This window comes from Silene latifolia, chromosome 6 (genome assembly GCF_048544455.1).
Source record: "Silene latifolia isolate original U9 population chromosome 6, ASM4854445v1, whole genome shotgun sequence".
Lineage (NCBI taxonomy): Eukaryota > Viridiplantae > Streptophyta > Magnoliopsida > Caryophyllales > Caryophyllaceae > Silene > Silene latifolia.
The window spans coordinates 41,564,959-41,585,458 of NC_133531.1; the positions used below are offsets into that span (position 1 = coordinate 41,564,959).

General features: G+C 37.6%; 1 protein-coding gene across 1 annotated transcript; it reads left to right on the forward strand.

Annotated features, from left to right (window-relative positions):
* Window positions 1-12,593: 12,593 nt before the first annotated feature.
* Window positions 12,594-17,468, forward strand: LOC141588007 (uncharacterized). The gene is made up of 6 exons (XM_074409466.1): window positions 12,594-13,211; window positions 13,416-13,602; window positions 13,843-14,349; window positions 14,509-14,972; window positions 16,737-16,970; window positions 17,079-17,468. The coding sequence occupies exons 1-6, from the start codon at window positions 12,594-12,596 to the stop codon at window positions 17,466-17,468; spliced, it is 2,400 nt and encodes a 799-aa protein (XP_074265567.1).
* The last annotated feature ends 3,032 nt before the right edge of the window (window positions 17,469-20,500 follow it).

Here is a 20,500-nt window from a genome sequence, read left to right on the forward strand (position 1 = left end):
ATATGACGTTTTTCTTTAGTCATGAAATATGTTTTAGCATTATATACTAAATTAAAGCCACTATTTATCGAATTTTTACTCAAAAATTCATAAATCATGCAAAAATGGTTCAAAACAGCCAAAAATTTTACCCACATTGAGTAAAAATGCATGTGACAACATATTAAAATTTCATGATCAGATTCGAAATATAACTCATATTAACCTAATAAACCCTTTAAATTCGATTTTGACTTATAAAATTAATATTTTATGCAAAATAACTTAGTTTTTCACGAAATTTAACATGCAACCAGTAGATAATATATGTGAAATCATGTCCAAAAATCACTGAAAAATTCGAAGTTTAGCTATTTTTCGTCCAAAAATGACATTTTTCTAATAACAATCACATTCTAATGCCAATAATATATACAATGAACAATAAAATCCACAAAACATCCCACATGACCTAAAATCCATTTAGGATCAGAAAATTTTAAGATGCAAAATTATTTCGTGATTTATCTTCATAAATCCTAAATAACAAGTTTTATTTGTTAACTAATTAACTCGGAAAAACAAACCCGATTTTGCATGCAACAACCTTGTGCTCTGATAGCATTCATTAATCTCATTTATTTACATATCCAATATATGAAAGTTTAATTTAGCCATAAAATTAAATCGGATCTTATGTATGCAAAACAATTACAAGTATAAGGAGAAAATCAATTCTTACATTGATGATTTCGAAATATGGGCACCAGTAAGTTCACCTTCTTACTAGTTTTTGAGCTTTCCAAAGGTGGAAGAACAAGATTCAAGTATAGAATCACTCCCTAAAAGATGTACCAAGATAACCCCTTAATTATTTTAATTAATATGAGACTAGTATTAATAAAAACAAGCTTTAAATTCGACACAAAAATGATGTTTTTGTTCTCTTGTATTTCGATCAAGAGAGGGGATAGTTACAGAGTTTTCTTTATCCAAAACTTTTCACCAAAACGTGTTTTTAATGAATGTATACACTAGTCAAAAATATATCATATATCTTATGTAGTGTATATAGGAATAATTAGAGAAAAACCCTTGGCTTTTCTTATGCACAAAACCGGGTGGAGGGTAGGGTAGTGGGCCAATGCATGAGCTTCACATTCTACCCAAGATAAACTAGGTGTGTATGGCTATGTGTAGAGTTTAATCATTGTGTTTCCATTTAAAATAAACAACACAATATAAACCATAATCTTCCCTCCATTTTTCGGTACATACATAAAATGGAATCCGTTTTATTTTGTCATTTGTCAATTTTGTCATATGTCACATGTTACATGACATGTCACAATATAATGTATTTTTAACATATTAAAAATCAACATATTAATAAAATATGTCATATACAAAAATTAACTAGTAATTCATAATTACTTGTACCAAAATGATTCATAGAATTATAAATTACAACAACTTGTATTTATAATAAGTCATTCATTCTATTTTCAATTGTTTCATAAACAATAAATTAATCCAAGTAATAAAACGATTCGATTACTTAGACCGTATCTTATTTAATTGAATTACAACAAGACACGTAAATTTACTCACAAAATCATCCGTCAATTTTAAGGAATTCAATTAACTCGTATCGGCATACGATTAATTAAATAATCAATTAAGAGCATTACCCTATAGGTATGACCTTAGGGGATCAACTGATCACCACCGTCGTACGACAGTAATGTCAAACTCTAGTCAGCCAATCATTACCTGTATGTGTGGATCAGTTGACTGTAAAATATAACTTTCCCTCATGTATTCTTAAATATGAGATTTAAACATGTGATCATCATGATCGACAATTGTGATCGCATCATTGTCGGGGACACTTACTCCAACAGTAGGTTAGCATGGAGAGTTTGGGGAATGAGTTGGATGAGGATACCTGTTCCCGGGCACCTTCCCGTGACCGAGCCTTTACCGGCGGCAGTAGTGGCTGCCGATTCTAATGATGAGGAGGAGGAGGTTCCTGAGAGACAGCTTTACCTCATTGACCCGGATATCTGGGAGGTGATGCCTGAGCCGACGAAGGGGCATCAGTCTAGACCCAAGGATAGGCTGCCTAGGGTGGGGAGGGAACCACGACAGGTAAGGGAGAGGGTGGCTGAGACCCAGCGAGAGCAGCCTGTGCCTTCACAGTACTAGTTTCTCGGTTACCCTTCCCTCTTCAGCCCTGAGATGAGAGTGAGCGAGCTCACATAGAAGGTGTCTGCTACCTTGACATTCCGGAACCTCCATGAGATGGCATATGTGCAGGGCATCGGGACCGGGGCAGCTCAGCCCGTGTGGTGGAGGGGCGTTGGGGATGACAATGGAGTTTTCCATTCTTTTGGCGTGGAGCGGTCTACCTGGGGAGAGCCCGCGAGTTACCCCTAAGGTTTCTTAGCACCATGGCAGGTGGGAGCCGATGCTGGCATTGGTGGAGTCGCAGGTCAGGATGCAGCAGGAGCAGGCACGTCTGGAGGTGATGGTGGAGACGAGGTGATGGATGAGCAGGCTATGGAGCGATGATACTCCTTTTGTTTCTATATCGTTTCTTGGACTTGTAGGGATAGTACTTGTTTTGTTTGGTACTTTTATGTGACTTGGGTTTGTATTTCGGCCATAAGGCTGTATATTAGATGTTTTTTTTTTTTCAGACATTTGTGCAGGATTTTGCTGTCGGAAACACGTTTCCGACTAGTATATTTGTTGCCTTAGATCTTACAAGTGACGAATTGGGGAAAATATGACCTGTGGCTACTCGATCGAGTGCCCTTCACTCGATCGAGTAACTGCAGGGGTGACATCTGGGAAGTATTCTGATCTCAATCTACTCGATCGAGTAACTGACGAACTCGATCGAGTAAGTCCAGCTCGATCGAGTGCCTTATGAACTCGATCGAGTAACACTGTAACAGCTTCTTTTCGTTCAAAAACTTGTTTGCATCATCATGTCGTTGGTTATTGATATAGTATTTCTTGTTGTGGGTGTCTTATATCATTGTTCAGTCTTAACGGTGGCTATATTGTTGCGCATAGTCGTGCGATTTATAAAAGTTTCGATGCTATGCATATAAATTAAAATGCTAAACCAAATTGTCTCAGGTAACGTCATGTTTAGGGGTTATAACTCTCGTTGCATAGTTTGAATGATTGTATAAGAAAGTAATTGATGACATGACTGCTAATTGATGATGGTATACCTCGTGGTGTGATTCACGTTTTCTATGGTTTCATATTTATACGAGTCAAATTTGTGTAATGTCAAGGAAGTATATTGGTTAACATGAGTCACGGTTTGCATTGTGGTTTGTAAGTAATGTCTATGTGGTATAATATGTATCGGTTTATGGGAAAGAAAAGTTGTTTGATGGTGAACTTCGGGGACGAAGTTCATTTTAAGAATGGAAGAGTAATGTCGCAAAGGAAAAATGACGTAATTATAACAATTTTATAGTGTTTTCATGACATTTTAAAGCATTTTAAATGGTTGCATAGATGATTTTGTAATGGTTATTGCGTAATTGAGTAGCAGTTTATAATTGTTGAATAGAATAATGTGTTGTTACATCTTGTTTTCAATTAAATTGTTCATTATGTTGTCTTGAAAATTGGATGTTATTAGCAGTAGTAGAGTTGATAATAGTAGAATTGTGTTGTGTGGTTAAAGTAATAAAGTGGGATGAATATGTGGTGTTGTGAATCAGTAATAGGACCATTGTTTTGAGTGTTTTGTAATTGATAATTGTTGGCAAGTAATGGATGAAAGTATAGTCTGATAGTTGTGTTAGTTACGTTTAAGTAGTGACATGAGATGAGTACAAGTAATAGTCGAATCGGTGGTTCTTGTGTACAGTGTGTGTTTGATGTTTCAAAAAGGAAGTTGGTGATTCGCTGGGAGTCGTGTTGTGTATTATGTGCTAAGGTAGATGATGACGATGTTTGATAAACATACATAGGGGGGATGGTATTCTTAAACGATAATGTTGACATGTGTCGGGTAAACGGTAGTGTTGACCTTGATTTCTTTGTCTTGTGTCGCGGGGGAGGATGAGTCGAACTTCGGGGACTAAGTTCTTTTTAAGGGGAGAAGACTGTAATACCCGTTCTTTTAGGGACCCGTTGATCGACGTTGACCGACCTTAGACACCTATCTTGACCTTCGGAAACCTTACGAGTGATGACTGGTTACGATGTAGGCTTTGGTTTGTGTGTTACTCTATCTAGCTAAGGCTACTCGATCGAGTAGTTTGGGAGCTCGATCGAGTAGAGGTCACTCGATCGAGTAAGTTGGTTACTCGATCGAGTAACGAGTTTGCAGCGGGGAATTATAAATCGATAATCGTGAAACCCCAAATCATTTCCGCACCTTCTTCCTGAACCTAGATGTCGTCACCTCCCTTCTCCTTCACCATAATCCTTTCTTTTGAGGTCCTTGAGGATGCTTACACCATGGGGATGGGATGCTTGAGTCGGGTAGCGGTCTTGACGTCGGTTTGCTATGTATAGGTATGTTATCGTCATCATCATCGTCATCATTGTTTTCAGTTAGGTTTGTAGTGGTAATGATAGATGGTTGTACTGTTTGTATATGTGGTTTGTTTGGTTGGTTGTTGTCTTGTGATCGGACACGGAATCGCTGCGGTTTGCTAAAGGTAGGTTCGCCTACTTAGTACTGTTGATTGTCTAGAGTGTCTGTTGATGTTGTTGGTTGGTTTAGAGTCAGTATTGTTAATTGGTTGTGGTAGTTGTTAATGTTGTGTTGGTATATGGTAGTTGGTGTTCTTTGTTATACGGCTGATTGTGATTGCTTGTCTATGGTTCTCGAGGTGCGCCCTCGGCTGAGTGGAGTCACTTGCGGGAGTGGCTTCACGCCCGTAGTTTGCCCTCCGTGAAACCCGCCACGGAAGGGGATGTGCACATTAAGGAACATGGGTTTATCGCTCGGATAGATGAGCGGGGCTTAGGTGGGAACGACTGCGGTCCCCCACTGGCAGGACTGACCTTCGGGCAGTCAGAGATGGTGGATGGAGGAGGTGTGGTGTATGTGTTGTTGTACTTGTGTTGTGTCTTTTGCATTTTGCATGAGATGTTGTATCGATTCTTGACCTTGTATGGTTTTGTTTTGTTGTTTGTTTCTGTTGTGTCTGCCGTGATCCACTATGGTGAGCAGTCAGTCTTAGCAGGTTATTGTTTGGATGATAGCTGGGTGCTTGGAGGGACGAGTCTATCAAGAGTCACGACAGAAGTAGTTCTCATAGTAGATAGTTGTTTTGAGTTTTATCTTTCATATTGTCCGTTGTTTGTAATCACTTGTAATTTAACTTAAACGTTCTTTTATCGACATTTGATTATTACTGACCTCGGGCAACCGAGATGGTAGTGCCCTTATATGCTAAGGAAGGCCTTGTTAAGGCTTCTGAGTATATGTGGGTGTTACACTATATATATATATATATATATATATATATATATATATATATATATATATATATTATATATATATATATAACTATAAAAACTACGCGAAAAACATAAAACTTACGAAGAAGATAGATATATCCAAGGAGTAGGATCGATCTAGGCACAAAGAACGATGAAGAAAAAAGGAAAGGAAAGGGCGGCACGAAACCCTAGGCGCCAGAAACATGTGGCACAAGGTAGGAAGAGAGGAGTGAAATTAGGTTTAGGGTTTTGTGAGGATTATGAGAAAAAAAAGTAAGGGTTTGGTTTTCCTTCTTATTTATAGAAAAGCTCATGGGTTTATTTCAAGCTTAGGCCCAAAACTCACCCATATACTCCAAATCACACGTGAAACCCAAGAAAAGAATGGGTCTTCACCCGCTTCGAACCCAACAAACCCAACACGCAAGATAAATATATTTTCTCGAAAATAAAATATGAAATATGGGAAAATAAAAATTAAAGAAATATATTACGGAAATTAGGGGTGTTACAATCTCTAATACTACAAATGTTTTCAGTTATTATTGTGACATCTTGTGATAAGATTGTTGTAGTTGATAGTCGTAAAGATGGATAGTGCTCAGTGATGTGGATCTTTATAAGTGTTGTGGTAGTAGTTGTGGGTGAACTTCGGGACGAAGTTCATTTTAAGAGGGGAAGACTGTAATACCCCGTATTTTGATAATAATTTATGTAATTTAATAATTAGTTAAAGGCATTTCTAATAATAATTACGATAAGACGTTACATAATAAAGTAAGTAAGCGGGTCGGGAATAGTCATTGGGCCGTGTGACACGAACTGGAGGACCAGTTTTATTGGCCTAATAAATAAGTGATCAGGATTTGTATCGAGATTTAATAATAATAATAATATGGAAATAATAATATGTAATGGTAATAATAATTATATTAATAATAAGCCTAATAATAATAATAGTGTTATAGTAATAATAAAATTAGTAAAAGGTAGTATGTGGAAATCCTACTTATGGTAAAGCTAATATAATATGTAATGATAATAATAATATAATTTGTAATGGTAATAATAATAATTGGTAATTCTTATAATAGTTAGACTAAGGTAATTGTTATAGTTTCTTAATTGGCCTCATATTCTCCTTAAGTTTAGACTATAAATACAAAGCAATTCTGAAAAGTAATTCAAAAAATATAAGAATGAGCTTTTGGAGACGGGAGGGGCAATTAAACGATAAAAGGTAAAGCCGTCTTAAAACCTAATTAATCTTCATTATAGCTTGTAACCGTGATTGTTACAACCACCGTACATCACCCTAGCAACAACCATAGGACTTGTGACTTTGACCTAGAGCAACCCAAGACCACCGTGACTCTGACTTGACCCTACATTGACCGTTGTTGACCATTTAGGGGTGGTTTTTGATGCGGTTAAAGGTGGCGGGTTAGGCTATGCGGGTTTGCAGATCATGGGATTCGAACCTTAATTGACCCACCAATTGGGCATGGGGTGATCTGGGAATGGTGGGGATGTATCGGGGTGGCCGAGTCGACCATGAAGGAGGTGTTGGTGTGGTGGCAGGTGGTGGTGGGTGACGGTGTTGTCGGCAGAATATGGGAACACAGGGGTAGTGTCGTGGCTATTTTAGGACGGACACTGTGGCCGTGTTTTTTACTGTACCAGAGATGAGGGACAACCTTGGAATCACTGTGAGACAATGGAGTCAACGGTGGTGGCCAGAGGTGGAAATAGTGGCTGTGGTAGTCGTGGTACTGGGTTTTATACACGGTGGAGGGTGGTGGTTTGGTTGTTGATGTCGGGTAGAGAAGGGAGTTAGGGCACGTGTTTCTAGGCTGCTGGTGGTGGTTTGACAGGTGGTTAGTGGGTGTTCGGATGCGTCGTGGTGCTGGGAGGAGGTAGGCAGGTTGGGTGATGACCGTGGTGGTTGGTGGTGTCGGGATTGGAGGGTGTTATGGGGATGGTTGGACACGGTTTTGAAACCGTGTATGAGGAGAGTGTTGTGGTGTGTTTTGGGACGTGTTTGATTTGGGTGACTCGGGTTTGTATTTGAGTCGGGTTTTAAGTATCGTAAACCTTTAATAATAGTAAATAATTAATTTGAATAATGAATATAATAATGGAAATTAATAATTAGTATTAATATTGGCCAAGTCATTATTTGTTTAGGTGAGGGATTCGTGAGACGGATTTACTGAAGAATATTTTAGTTGATTCCGTAAATTGGAGTATTGCTGAAAAGGTAGGATAATCTACTCAACTATATCTGTTTGCGTGTTTAATACGTGAACGTTATTGGAAGGATGATTGGTTTATGCCTGCTTATTTAATTAAGTTAATCGAGTGATTAATATTGTTAGTTGTTGGAGTTGTGCATATTTTATACGATTATATTGTGGAATGGTTTATGATAATTGGACGGCCCCAGGCATAGTCTCTGGTAGATAATGTGAGTGGTGATTGGACTACCCCAGGCTTAGTCTCTGGTGGATAACGTGTGTGATTAATTGGAAGGCCCCTGGCTTAGTCTCTGGTGGATAACGTGGACAGTTGATGTCGAGATGTGATATGTGAACAATTGAGATTGGAATATTGATAGTTGTGAGAGATTGGTTGTTTTAATGTATTTTATCCTACTCAACCTCGTGGTTGACAGTGTATTCGTGAACACCTGTGATGAACCATAATGGGGAGCAGATTTTACAAGTACTAAATATTAGCTGACTTAGGAGCTTATGGGAATGCGTGAGGATTTGGCCAGTCTACCTAGAAGTCTAGACCACATAGACTCTTTAATCACTTTATTTATTTCCGCTGCGAGTTGTATTAACTTTTATTAACTCTAGTTTGGATAAGTTGTAATAACATGTAATTGCTAAGTTTTAATTAAGGTACTTTGGTTTGTTGTACTTTGTTATTCACTACCTCAGGAAAACCGAGATGGTAAAAGTTCTATTTATTTGGGAATGTCTAGCTAAAGGCTCCTGAATAAATGGGGGTGTTACAAAGTGGTATCAGAGCAAAACGATCCTCAGGCCTAACTAATGAATAATAATAAACTTAGGATGTGTCTAAATAAAATGAACCTCGGGTAGAAACTGTTAGGAGCCTCTCTTAGTACGGTTAGGAAAGCGCGCTTAATTCGTGCCTTGGACTTGCCAGTTTTGAACCGGTTACCTTGAGAGATATTACGGTGTGGGGTAATTTAAAATGAATATTGTTTATTTTGTTGCCTTGTTTGCATATTGTTTTCATTTATGATTGCGGTTACGGGGGCGTACCCTTGCTTTTACGGAGAAGGGATGTGATATGATTTTAAGCATTGTTATAACATGTGGATATGAGAAAAGTATGTGGGCATGTATGTGGGAGGTGTAATTATGATTAACATGTGAAGTATTACGGAAATTGCGTGGAATTGCGAGGAATGTAACTTGGTTGAATTCTCGTAATTTTATCCTTGATTGTTTTGGCTGCTATTTACTGCCTGTTTAATATTTATGCACAAAATATTTATGTGTGATAGCCTTGTGAGTTAGATTTCCTATGCCGCTGGTTTCATGCTTTAATAATATACGATTGAGGAATAATAAATATTTTAGTGGACAGTGGTCATAATATTCCTGTACAGTGATGTTTTCGTTCCATGTTTTTGTAAAACTTTCTATTTACAACTTACTTATTTTTTAGATATGATTCAAACTCCAATGTTTAAAATATTTGTATATGTTTCTAAATTGATAAGCCACGTTTTGAGAAAATATTTTCACATTTTATAGTGATTTTTACAAGTTGACCTAAGTTTCTGATGAGTTGCTGTAAAATTTCTGTTTCGACCAAATAATTTGTAAAATGCATTATAAATTGACCTTATGAGTTTTTGACTTGATTCTTTCTCTCATGAATTGTAATTATTTGTAGTTTTTAAAAATTGTAAGTGATTAAGAAATAATTATGTTACTAATTATTAATGATTTTTAGAAGTTGTAACATGTTTTCTTAGCCTTGAAAAAAGTAAGTTTTGTTTCTTATCGTTTGCACATTGATATTTTGATGTTGTAAATTATGTGAATTAGGATGACATGTCTAGTAATATGTGGAATATGTTGCCCTAAGCTTATATATATGTTCACAATAATTGCATCCATGTTTAAGTTAGATGTCGTTGGTAAGAGTTAAATGAACGAATAATAAATCTAAATAAATTATGAAGGAAGGGTGAATAGTACCTCATTGGCTTTAGTGACCGTTATACTAAACTAATAGTTGGCATACTTATAGCATTTCCATGCATGCTAAGTATACATCTAGTAACCATATGCATACCCATATAGCACAACATTAGCATATGAATTTTGTAACCTAACTTGTTCCCTTATATTCCTTAGGATGTATCCTTACCATACTACTCGCCCAGAAGACCTATTCATATTCCCAGATTCAGATTTGAACGAGCATTTCAAAGCCTAGTAATCCTTATGGATGTTTGTGGAGCTCTATGGAATCCGAAGTACATAACTGACACCCATCTTAGAGCCTACACTTTGGTTACCATTCTACCTTTCTCTGGACCTTTAGGTGAAGAAAGAGCAAATTACATGACTGAGTATGATAACTAAAAAATGGATGAGAAATTTAGTTATTATTATGGGTCTATCTATCCTCCACATCTCATATATGAAGCCGTTTCAGAAAGATTGAAATACTTAGTGTATGTATGTTGGGCGGATCACCATAGCACCAACTTTGAACCTGAACATGTTATCCATACCATTGAGAGTAGTGATGGGGAGGTAAAGTCGTGTATTTTCCTTGGAGAGAGAAAGAGTGAAACCGTTGAAGTGATAGAGATTAGCGATGATGATGAGGAGGAAATAAACGTTATGTGGACTGGACCTTTTGATGATGATAACGATAGACTTCAGCCTCGACAGCAGAGAGCCACAGATTACGAGCTGGAAGAAGACGTCACCTATCTTGGACAAGTAAAGGCATCTAACCCTATACCTAGAAGGCACAATTGGGCTCATTTTGGGGATAGACTTCAAAGGGTCATATAAATTAAGAAAAGATTAACTAAACAGTTATGCATATCTTTTGTTATAGATTATTATTTATCTCGGCAATGTATTCGCCAATAGTTAAGTAAAGTAGTTGAAGGTTAAATAAAGATTAGTTCGAATATACTATATGATGTGGTTTTGTTATTTAGAAGTAAATCAAAGATTTTGTTATTCATTTAACTTTTAATTGGTGTTGTGTTGGAAATAATAGTTGTCTTATGTTACAATGCGTGTTTCATGTTTTGTGGCGTTATAACAATGGTTTGGTTGTTCCTATTGTTTGTTATTCCGAACTTCGAGGACGAAGTTTATTTTTAGGGAGAAGGATTGTAACACTATAAATGTTTTGAGTTATTATTGGGACATCTTGTGATAAGATTGGTGTAGTTGATAATCATAAAGATGGATGGTGCTCAGTGATGTGGATGTTTATAAGTGTCGTGGTATTAGTTGTGAGCGAACTTCGGGACGAAGTTCATGTTAAGGGGGGAAGACTGTAATACCCCGTATTTTGATAATAATTTATGAGAATAATTTATGTAATTTAATAATTGATTAAAGGCATTTCTAATAATAATTACAAATAAGACGTTAAATAATAAAGTAAGTAAGCGGGTCGGGAATAGTCATTAGGCCGTGTGACACGAATTGGAGGACCGGTTTTATTGGCCTAATACATAAGTGATCGGGATTTGTATTGGAATTTAATAATAATAATATAGAAATAATAATATGTAAAGGCAATAATAATTATATCAAGCAAAACGAAATCCAAGCATGCTAGTAGGATAACTAAGGTGAAATCTGGTGGAAAAAGTAGTATTACAATTCAGGAATTGAGGAAGAAAGGGCCGTCTGAGAATGATATTATTCTAACATTAAGTACGCAAGAAGTGCATGGCATCTCTGGACTGTCCTTTGAAGATGATGAGGAGGAAAACATGGCTGAAAATAATCTCTGGATTACCAAACGTGGAAAGAAAACAGTGGTAGAGGAAGAGGATGATGAGAATGTTTCAAACCTTGTTCAGTTCACAAAGGAGGACACACATGATGAGATTGAGTATTGGAACAAAGCAGTCTACTGCTTTGTGCTGGGTGCTAACCCTCCATGGGAGGTACTGGATGGTTATATCCAGCGTATTTGGCAAAAGCACAACATTGATAAAGTTTCTTTCATGCCAAATGGAGTATTTCTTGTCAGATTTAAGGAAACTAAGGACAAGGAGGACGTACTCAAGGCTAGGCACTTTATGTTTGACAATATACCCCTAATAGTGCGGCCATGGAATGTGAATGTGGAGCTTACAAAAGAGGATGTTAAGAATGTCCCTGCATGGATAAGAATTCATGAACTACCTTTGCATTTCTAGGGTAAGTGCTTGTCTGTTATAGCTGGACTGGTTGGTAAGTACTAGAAAGCAGATCAGGCTACTACAGACAAGACCAGACTGGGATTTGCCAGGGTCATGGTAGAGTTAACTGCTGGTAAGAAATTTCCAAACAAAGTGAAGTTTCTTGATGAAGAGGGTAAGATGGTAACTTTGAACATTGAGTATGAATGGAAGCCATCTTTATGTAGCAAATGTAATGGCATTGGCTATGAGAGCCAGAATTGCAGAAAGACTGCTGCACCTACTGGAAATAATCCAATGCATATTCAGAAAGTTTGGAAACTTGTGATGCCTAAAACTGTTCAGCAGCCTCAAGGACAAGGAAAAACTGGTAGCCCTACTACAGCCGTCTCTGTTGTGGAGAGGGGTAGCACTAGTGCCACTGAAGTGATCAGCGCTCCTGCTAAAACCAGTAAGACAGCTGCTGCCAATGAAAATGCCCCAACAAATGGGAGTACACAAATTGGTAACCTATCTCCTGAACCCCCTGATAATAATGCATAATACGGGCTTCTGGAATGTGATAGGTTTGAATAATGTAAATAAGGAGAAATTTATTAAATGGTTTATTCACAATAAAGATATAGGTTTGTTTGGTTTCCTGGAAACCAAAATAAATGGTAAGAATGTTCATAATATCTCCTCTTCTATGCTGGAAAGGTGGAGTGTTACCACCAATAGTACCTGTCATAAGGGAGGAAGAGTATGGCTGCTATGGAAGCCTAGTTTATTCGATGTTCAGGTGCAATCTTATGATGCACAATTCATTTATGCTAAAGTTACTTCCAGAATTACCCTGCAGTTCTTTAACTTGACTATGATTTATGCATTTAATGATGGACAAGATAGGAAGGTTTTATGGTTGCATTTGGAGCAGTTTCAGACTCAGTGTCAAGGTCCTTGGGCTTGGGCAGGGGATTTTAATACAGTAATCAATCCCGCTGATAGATTGGGTGGTCATACCAAGCAAAGTGATATGGATGACTTTATTGATTGTATAGCAACCTGTGGCATAACTGATATCCCTGCAACTGGTGCTTACTTTACCTGGACTAATAAGCAAGAGCCTCAGTCAAGAGTGTATAGCAGACTTGATAGATTTCCTATTAATCAAGAGTGGGGGGATCAGTTCCCTGATATAACTGCTCACTTTCATCCTGCTGGACTGTTTGACCACATTCCATGTATTGTCAGTCATACTCAGTTGGGAAGCCTGAAGAGAGCCAGCTTCAAGTACTTCAACATGTGGGGTAAAGCTCCATCTTTTGTACAAAAAGTTTAAATGGTGTGGCAACAAGAGATTCCTGGCCATAAAATGTTTTGTGTTGTGAAAAAATTAAAAGCTTTAAAGCCTGTTTTAAAAGAAATCAATAAGGAATGCTTCTCTGATATTGTTGTTCTGGTAGAGAAGGAATTGTATGATGTGTAAACTCAACTGTATCAGGATCCCCAGTAAGCTGAATTAATCCAGCATGAAATTAAAGTATCTGAATCTCTGAGGAGGTTAACTGAGGCAAGAGATAGTTTCCTACTGCAGAAAGCTAAGGTAAATTGGTCAGAACGTGGGGATAGTAACTCTATTTACTTCCATGGAGTTATTAAAAAGAGATGTAATCAGAATAAGGTTATTCAAATTGAGGATCAAGATGGTATTGCCTGTAAGGAAAGTTAGAGTATACAGAATGCCTTCCTTGAGTACTATACACATCTGTTAGGCAGTCACAAAACTACTGAGATGGTCAGGGATCAGGTTATTAATGTTCGGAAATGTTGTACTCCAGCACATGTTGATATCCTGAATTCTCCTATTACTAATCAGGAAATAAAGCAGATATTCTTTTAGACTCCCATTAATAAATCTCCTGGACCTGATGGCTTTACTAGTGGTTTCTTTAAAGATAGTTGGGCAATTGTTGGAGATGATATTTGTGCAGCCATCAAAGATTTCTTTTACACAGGTAAATTGCTCAATCAGATAAATGCTACTAATATCACTTTGATTCCCAAGTGTGAAAGACCTACTTCTGTCAAGCAATTTAGACCTATTGCTTGCTGTAATATGATCTATAAAGCTATATCTAAATTGCTGTGCAATAGATTGGCCTTGGTGCTACCTGACCTTATCAGTGCTAATCAAGGGGCATTCATCAAGGGAAGATATATTATTGAGAATGTCCTTATATGCCAATACATAGTGAAGCTATACAACAGGAAAGCAGTGTCTCGTAGATGTCTATTTAAAATTGATTTGCAGAAGACTTATGATACTATTGAGTGGGGATTTGTGGAGCAACTGTATCAGAAAATGGGGTTTCCAGAAAGCTTCACTCATAGGGTCATGACTTGTGTGCAATCTACTTCTTTCTCACTATGTCTAAATGGTAGTTCATTTGGATACTTCAAAGGTAAACGAGGCCTCAGACAAGGAGACCTTATATCTCCTCTTATTTTCACAATGTGCATGGAGTATCTCACCAGAATGATAACTTTTGCTACTAACAGATGACCATTTCAATACTATCCTCTGTGCAAAGGCATCAAGTTGAACCATTTAATGTTTGCAGATGATTTATTGATGTTCTTTAAGGGCAATGCTCACTCTATTATGCTAATGATTAGAGCTTTCTCTTCCTTCTCTAAGGCTTTTGGACTGGTCATGAACAATACTAAATCAGTAGTCTACTTCAATGGTGTCACACAAGAACTTAAAAATGACATTCAGCAAGTCACTGGGTTTGTTGAGGGAAGCATGCCTTTTAGGTACCTTGGAGTGCCAATACAAGCTGGAAAACTCACCAAGAAAGAATGCAACATTCTGACTGAGAAGATGGCCAATAGGATTCGAAGCTTGGGGGCAAAAAAGTTATCCTATGCAGGGAGAATTGTGCTTATTAACTCAGTCTTGAATACATTGTATTCTTATTGGGCTGGTATATTCCTCATTACTAAAGCTGTGATCAAAAGAGTTGAAGCCATATGTAGAAACTTCCTTTGGGATGAGAGCTCTGATTACCATAGGGTCCCCCTGGTTGCTTGGGACACATTGATGTGATCATTATTTGCGCACATTTAGTCCCCTAATTGAGCCTATTTTGCATACTATTATAACATTCTATGGCCATTTTATCCGTCAAAACCTCCCTATTTGCTTTTCTATCGCATTTCATACGTTTTGTAGAAAAGGAGATAATAAGGCGGAAATTCCCGCCTTTCGTGCGTATTCGGAAGCCATCTGACGATGTTTGATGGACTAGTATGAAGAGGAAGAGAGAAATAAAGACCAATCTTACAAGAATAAAAAGAAAGTGAAGAGAAAGGATTATGTCACAGAAGACGAGCGGCTTGCACACAAGACGCCCGTCCTGAAGTAACAAGCCGTGCGTCCAAGAAACAAAGACGCCCGGATTCCTCCAAAGAATCCGAGCGGATTCCCATGAAGATGCCTGTGCCCAACCTCATGAATCCGCGCGTCTTCCTCCCTAGACGGACGGACCACGGCATCTTCCACCGAGATGCCCATCCTTCCAAAAGACCAGCGTTTCCCTGCTTAAAACTCAAAAGTGTAATTACTAATTTAGCCTTAGTTAACCTAATGAATCCCTACTATAAATACCCCATTTGTAATAACCAACCCATCAAGTATTATTAGAGGAGAAGAGATCTATCTTAGCTAGAACAAATCCTTCCTTAGATTATATTAGGAGTAGATTAGAATAGATTACTCTTTAATCTTTCCACAAATCTCACATTAATCTCTCCTTAATTATTGTTCAAGTTTGTTACTTTTGGGTAATTGAAGATTATTGGGTTATTATTGGAGGATTGACAACCCATCATCAATCAATCAAGTTTCTTCTATTATTATTTGCTTTATTATTTGGATCATCTCAAGTTTGGTATAATTCCTTTACCCTTTAATCTTTATTGTTCATTTCTTCATTCTATTATCATATTTATACTTGTTGTGATGATTGACACCATTAATGACATGTTTCCCATGTTAATGAGTGAGTAGTCTTTTAGCTAGGATTAGTGGGTAATTAGGGGAAACCAACATGGGATTGATTCATGCTTAATCTAATATGTTCACATGATTAAATTGCTTGCTTGTTGGGATGTCAACTTTATGCACATGTTATGTTTGATGAAATGTTAAGCCTATGAATCCTTGCATTTACAACCATCTCTTATCTACTCAACTTGACTTGTAAGATATAAACCAACTCGAGTCTTGTTAGACCATGCATAGAAGTTGAATAGGAGGAAAGTAAGTCGACTTGTAGGTGTTGTACAATCTAATCGATTCGGCTCCGGGACCTAACTCTTCCTATGAACCGTAAGACATAAACCAACTCGGTTCCTCCGCAACATTAATTGCTTGCCTATAATTGTAAACATGTTTGTATGATCAATACCATGAATCCCCTATGACCCCATGATATCCTAGCACTTTTAATCATTTGTTTACATCTTTCCTTTTATTGCTTGGTTTACTTTATTGCTTTTATTAGTCTAGAACACAACTACAAACCCAACCAAATCGTGACACTAGCATAAATTGAGATAGATAGACTTAGAACCCAAAGCACACCGTCCCATGGATCGACCTCGACTTACCGCTAACTAGTTGTTTGTTGTGTATTATAAATGTGTTTGATTGGATGTGTGACGACCAACTCTTGTCCTATCACACATTTACCTTACCAAAGGAGGAAGGAGGTCTAGGGATCAAAAGGCAGATACATGGAATATTGCTATTGTAGCTAAATTGGTGGACTGGATTTATGGAAAGGCTGACAGGCTCTGGATCAGATGGATCAATCAAATTTATCTGAAGAATAGGGAGTGGCATACCTATAAACCACCTGCTGATGCTGCTTGGGCATGGAAACAAGTCTGCAAAGTTAAAGAACTGATGAAGCAAGCCTATATGAACAATCAATGGACACCTGATATGACTGGCTACTCTGTTAGGCATGGGTATGAATGGCTAAGACACACACAGCCTAAGAAGGACTGGTACAGTGTTGTTTGGAAGAAATGGAATATAGCAAAACATGCTATTATCACCTGGCTCTATATGAATAAGGGTCTGAATGTCAGAGACAAGCTGCATAGAATTGGATACTGTTAGAAAAAGGCCTGTTGCATATGTGAAGATGCAGATGAAACTTTGGAGCATCTTTTCTTTAGCTTTGATTACAGTAGGCAGGTGTTGCAATGTCTAGAAAGCTGGTGTGGATTCAAAATTGATGTCAACATGACTGTGAGAGGGAGAATGGGAGTGAAATCTCAGGCTCATGCTATGCTTTCGTCTGCTTGTTGCTATTACATCTGGCAGCAAAGGAACAATGCAGGAATGAATGGTGTTCTGGTAAGGCCAGCTAGCCTTGCTCAGAATATGATAAAGCAAGCTAAGAATAGGATTAAGTTCATGGTTAGCAGGAACTTGCATAGAGGAAAACGAGAATGGCTTAACAAATGGGGTTGCATGACCTCCAATGTTGGTAAGCAGGCTAGATAGTCTGAGTTTTTTGTTTCTTGCTTTTGTTCTGATTTATATGAGTATTAACAGTTTTGTTAATGCTTGGTATAAATATGTTCGGTTGTAAACTTTGACTCTTTCGTCCATTTGATATATATATACTCTCACATTTCACCAAAAAAAAAAATAAGTATATCAATAATAAGCCTAATAATAATAGTGTTATAATAATAATAAAATTAGTAAAGGTATTATGTGGAAATCATACTTATGGTAAGGCTAATATAATAAGTAATAATAATAATAATATTGTAATGGTAATAATAATAACAATAGGTAATTCCTATAATAATTAGAATAAGGTAGTTGTAATAGTTTCCTAATTGGCCTCATATACTCCCTAAGTTTAGACTATAAATACAAAGCAATTCTGAAAAGTAATTCATAAAATAGATGAAGGAGCTTTTAGAGACGGAAGAGGCAATTAAACGATAAAAGATAAAACCGTCTTAAAACTTAATTAATCTTCATTATAGCTTGTAACTGTGATTGTTACAACCACCGTACATCACCTTAGCAACAACCATAGGACTCGTGACTTTGACCTAGAGCAACCCTAGACCACTGTGACTCTGACCTGACCCTGCATTGACCGTCGTTGACTGTTCAGGGGTGGTTTTTGGGGCAGTTAAATTGGCGGGTTAGGCAATGTAGGTTTGGGGATCATGGGATTTGAACCTTAATTGACCCGCCAATTGGGCATGGCGTAATCTGGGAATGGTGGGGATGTGTCGGGGTGGCCGAGTCGACCATGAGGGAAGTGTTGGTGTGGTGGCAGGTGGCGGTTGGTGACGGTGTTGGCGACAGAATAGGGGAAAACAGGGGTAGCGTCGTAGCTGTTTTAGGACGGACACTGTGGCCGTGTTCGTGACTGTACCGGGGACGAGGGACCACCCTTGGAATCACCGTGGGATATTTGAGTCAATGGCGGTGGCCAGAGGTGGTAATGGTGGCTGTGGTAGTCGTGGTGCGAGGTTTTATACCGGTGGAGTGTGGTGGTTTAGTTGTTGATGTCGGGAAGAGAAGGGAGTTAGGACACGTGTTTCTAGGCTGCCGATGGTGGTTTAACGGGTGGTCAGTGGGTGTTTGGATGTGTCATGGTGGAGGGACGAGGTAGGCAGGTTGGGTGATGATCGTGGTGGTTGGTGGTGTCGGATTTGGAGGGTGTTATGGGGGTGGTTGGACACGGTTTTGAAACCGTGTATGAGGAGAGTGTTGTGGTTTGTTTTGGGACGGGTTTGATTTGGGTGACTCGGGTTTGTATTTGAGTCGGGTTTTAAGTATCGTCAACTTTAATAATAGTAAATAATTAATTTGAATAATGAATATAATAATGGAAAGTAATAATTAGTATTTAATATTGGGTCATTATTTGTTTAGGTGAGGGATTCGTGAGACGGATTTACTGAAGAATATTTTAGTTGATTCCGTAAATTGAAGTATTGCTGAAAAGGTAGGATAATCTACTCAACTATATCTATTTGTGTGTTTAATACGTGAATGTTATTGGAAGGATGATTGGTTTATGACTGCTTATTAAATTAAGTTAATCGAGTGATTAATATTGTTAGTTATTGGAGTTGTGCATATTTTATACGATTATATTGTGGATTGGTTTATGAGAATTGAACGGCCCCAGGGATAGTCTCTGATGGATAATTTGAGTGGTGATTGGACTGCCCCAGGCTTAGTCTCTGGTGGATAACGTGTGTGATTAATAGGAAGGCCCCAGGCTTAGTTTCTGGTGGATAACGTGAACAGTTGATGTCGAGATGTGACATGTGAACAGTTGAGATTGGAATATTTATAGTTGTGAGAGATTGGCTGTTTTAATATATTTTATCCTACTCAACCTCGTGGTTGACAGTGTATTCGTGAACGCCTATGATGAATTATAATGGAGAGCAGATTTGACAGGTACTAAATATTAGCTGACTTAGGAGCTTATGGGAATGCGTGAGGATTTGACCAGTCTACCTAGAACTCTAGACCACATAGTCTCTTTAATCACTTTATTTATTTCCGCTGCGAGTTGTATTAAATTTTATTAACTCTAATTTGGATAAGTTGTAATAACATGTAATCGCTAAGTTTTAATTAAAGTACTTTGGTTTGTTGTACTTTGTTATTCACTACCTCGGAAAAACCGAGATGGTAACAGTTCTATTTATTTGCAAATGTCTAGCTAAAGGCTCCTGAATAAATGGGGGTGTTACAAAGTGGTATCAGAGCAAAATGATCCTCAGGCCTAACTAATGAATAATAATGAACTTAGGATGTGTCTAAATAAAATGAACATCGGGTAGAAACTGTTAGGAGCCCCTCTTAGTACGGTTAGGAAAGCGCGCTTAATTCATACCTTGGCCCTGCCAGTTTTGAACCGGTTACCTTGAGAGATATTACGGAGTGGGGTAATTTAAAATGAATATTGTTTATTTTGTTGCCTTGTTTGCATATTGTTTTCATTTATGATTGCGGTTACGGAGGCGTACCCTTTCTTTTACGGAGAAGGGACCTGATATGATTTTAAGCATTGTTATAACATGTGGATATGAGAAAACTATGTGGGCATGTATGTGGGAGGTGTAATTATGATTAACATGTGAAGTATTACGGAAATTGCGTGGAATTGCGAGGAATGTAACTTGGTTGAATTCTCGTAATTTTATCCTTGATTGTTTTGGCTGCTATTTACTGCCTGTTTAATATTCTTGTACAAAATATATATGTGTGATAGCCTTGTGAGTTAGATTTCATATGCCGCTGGTTTCATGCTTAAATAATATACGATTTAGGAATAATAAATATTTTAGTGGACAATGGTCAGAATATTCCTGTACAGTGATGTTTTCGTTCCATGTTTTTGTAAAACTTGCCATTTAAAACTTACTTATTTTATAGGTATGATTCAAACTCCAATATTTAAAATATTTGTATATGTTTCTAAATTGATAAGCCACGTTTTAAGAAAATATTTTGACATTTTATAGCGATTTTTACAAGTTGACCTA